The sequence below is a fragment of the Marmota marmota genome, unplaced genomic scaffold, assembly GCF_001458135.2.
Source record: "Marmota marmota marmota unplaced genomic scaffold, marMar, whole genome shotgun sequence".
Lineage (NCBI taxonomy): Eukaryota > Metazoa > Chordata > Mammalia > Rodentia > Sciuridae > Marmota > Marmota marmota.
Genome location: NW_026010057.1, coordinates 1 through 3,179, shown reverse-complemented (window position 1 = coordinate 3,179; position 3,179 = coordinate 1). Strand labels below are relative to the sequence as shown.

Genomic DNA, 3,179 nt, shown 5'->3' with positions numbered 1-3,179 from the left:
GGGCGGGGCTGCCCTTTCTGTTGGAGGGGGTGGGGAACTTGGGTACACACTCACCCGGGCTCTGCACCCCACCCTCCAGCAGCACAGACAGAAAGGTGCTGGGGGATCCCAGAAGGCACAAGGTCACCTCTGCCCCAGGGCAGCCTGGGGAATAGAACATTGCCAAGTCAGGAGCTCCCGGTGCTGTCTTTCTGTGTACCTTCCCCACCCCCCTCCTCACCCTTGGGCCTCCAGGTCCTTCAGGAAAGAGTACAGGGGACAGAGGAGGCTGGGTAGGAAGGGGAACTACCTGCCTATCCTGCCCTATGAAGCTGGCTCCCCTTTCTGCAGCTGGGCCAGAAGGCATATACACTGAGTGGGTCTCTCCTAAGCTTTGGCTTTCTGTGTGGCCTTCCTGTAGGCAGAGGGAGGCGGGTAGAAGAGCTAACGTTTCTCTGAGCCTCAGTTTCCCAGTCTATACAATGGGACCAGTTCTGTGATTCTCATGTATTCTATCGGTGAACTTCATCCTCATAGTGAACTCTGTTCACACAGAATCACTTGTGGCCACCTGATTTATAAAACAGATAAAGCAGGGGAGGAGTTGTGGTTTGCCTGGTTAGTAGATCCCAGGCCTGGATCTCCAGGGGCAGGGGGAACAGTGGAGAGCCCTGACTTCTGACCTCACTGGTACCGATACCTTTGGAAACAATGCCTGCCTGCCCCCAACCACCTTGTTTTAGCTCCCTACCTTCAGAGGGCACCATAGTTTGGGGGAAGATAGAAGTTCTAGACTGAGGGCCCCTCCCTGCCCCCATGGAGCCCTCTGGCACCTGTGCGGGGCACATGGCTGCGGTCCTGAGTCTCCGGAAGGCCAGCTTGCTGCAGACAGCTCTGCAGGAGGCTGTAGTAGTAGACGGTCCAGGCCCGGGCCTCGGCCCCCTCGGGAGAGCCCTTGCAGTCCAAGCCCACATCCTGGTGCCAGGAGCCAGGGAAGCAGTCTGTGGGCGGTACGCCAGAGCCCCCGCCCCATGGGCCCACCTCTCTGTCCAGGTCCTTGGAACCCAGGGGACAGTCCCACTGGGGATGCAGTGGATCCAGGGAGAGCTGGGGGGTAGAAGTAGTAGGTCTTGGGCAGGGTGGGCAAGGGAGCGAAGTCCCCCAACAGTGTAAGCCCTGCCTTCCCCCCCAGCCTAGGTCATGTTCAAGGGGCCTGGAGAGGGAAGAGCTGGGTTGAGGGTGAAGGCTTGCCCAGGGGACCATGTGGGAGGAGTGCTTTAGAAACTGTTAGCTGGGGCGTCCCAGGGTGGGAGAGAAGGATGCAATGTCCCGCTGGCTGGACCGCCACCCCCACTCTGCACCAGGTCTGCCCTCGCGTGGTTCACCAGAGCAGCATTTCTGTGTTTTGTTCATCGAGGCATGCCCAGCACCCAAAGAGTGCCTGGCACAGTCACGGTTCTGAATGTTTGCTGGCTAGAGAACCCGTGACAATGAGCCCACCGATCACTCTGGAACTGTCATGCTTTGGGCCTCACTGACCCAATCTGCCAGCATGGAGTTTGCTGCCACCTAACTATGTGGGTGAATCTCGTTGTCATCCCCAAATAGGCCTTGACGACCTAGTGTGCTCTGGACCTGGGTGAGGCCCAGGAAGGGCAGGGCTGGTTTCTTCTTCTCAGGTGTCTGGAGCCCTACGCTGCTTTCTTTGGAAGAAATCCAACCCCTACCCCTCTCTAAAGCTGGCTGGCTCCCACATGGGGCTGCTGGGAGGCTCCATGTGACATAGGTAGGGATACTAATTCCTTGCATTTTTCCTGGCCTGGATAGGCCTGGCAGCTGGGCCTGTACTCCAGGGGGTGGACGAGGCCACCTTGGCAAGGTGTGAGGTCTTTCTGGGCCTGGTGGGTGCCTGGTGCTTGCCCTGCCCCCATCCCTGAGGTGCTAATGAGGCTGGGAGTGGGGGATCATTTCATGGTTGCAAAACAGTATCCGTGGCTGGGACAACAGAGGTTTGGCTTGAGTCCCAGAAGGTCAGGGCCAAACTCTGGGCCCCTTTTCCCCAGAAAAGAGCACCTGATGTCCCAGACTGTGGGCTCACTACTGTGTCCCCAAAACTATAGTGGTGCTAGGAGTACAAGTGGTGCTCAGCACGTGGGGTGGAATTAATCAGTGTCAAGGGGTTGAGGGTACCCGGCTGTGGGGGCAGATGAGGGCCAGGCTCTCTGAGCTGGAGGTGAACCAAGGGGGTGGAGCTGGTTACAGGTCTGAGCTGTCCACATGGGCTGCCGGCAGCATTAGGCCTTTGGGTGCCAGTTGCTGCCCTCTGGACCCTCCCCCTATCCAGGGACTTGGGCCTTTGCAGGAAGGGGGTCACAGGAGACTCACCATCTCACAGGTGGAGAGGCTGGGAGACTGAGGGCTGAGCCAGAAGGACAGAGAGACAAAGCAAGGGGTCAGGGTAGCCAGCTCCCCCGCCACCATCTTCCAACCCCTAAAGCGTTTGGATCTGAATACCCTCCATCCTGTCCCTGCCAGGAGATGGCCAAGGCTGCCCCACCCCTGCCCCAAGGAGAGGAGAGATATCTGCCCCAGGGACCCCAGGGTCCTACACCCTGAGCTCACTCATGGTCCCGGGTTGCCCGGCTGCGCTGGGAGTTCTGGCCCAGCCCCTCCGCAGGGGACACCTGGAGTCCCCTTGAGGTGTGCGGGTTAGTGTTGAGGGTCCCCGTCCCGCCCCTGCCCGCAGCCCCCCTCCCTGGCTCCCCCGAGCGGGCCGGAGCCGGGGTACCTGCGGGCGGAGGCAGCTGGGCGCAGTGGATTAGCGGGTGCAGTGGCGGCGGCGGTGGCACTGCGGAAGGCTGAGACTGCGCCGCCTTAAATAGCGCGCCGGGGGCATGCTCAGAGTAGGGCGGGGTGGGGGGGCCGCGACCCACCGCCAGGGCCCCGCCCCGTCCCCTGCCTAGCGTCCCAGGCCTGGGGCATGCAAGGGAGCTGCTGGGACCCACCAGCGGGACAGTCCGTGGGACAGCGGGGGATCTTCAGAGAGAAACCGAGTCCTGACATAGGCCCGTGGCAAATGGACCGGGACTGTCGGAGGGTCGCAGACACAGGGACAGGGAGACCCAGACTGAGAAGAGATGGAAAGGGAGGCGGGCGGGCGGGGCCGGCGCGCACAGAAGCTGGTACTGGAGTCGCCGGGA

General features: G+C 61.1%; 1 protein-coding gene across 1 annotated transcript; it reads right to left on the bottom strand.

Annotated features, from left to right (window-relative positions):
- Positions 1 to 9: 9 nt before the first annotated feature.
- LOC107134841 (carnosine synthase 1-like) lies at positions 10 to 2,838 on the bottom strand (the record flags this gene model as incomplete). Its single annotated transcript, XM_048797755.1, has 4 exons — positions 2,768 to 2,838; positions 2,365 to 2,398; positions 813 to 954; positions 10 to 144 (listed from the first exon to the last, which is right to left on the bottom strand). Coding segments are annotated over exons 2-4 (280 nt in total), but the record flags the coding sequence as incomplete, so codon positions are not given.
- Positions 2,839 to 3,179: the final 341 nt, after the last annotated feature.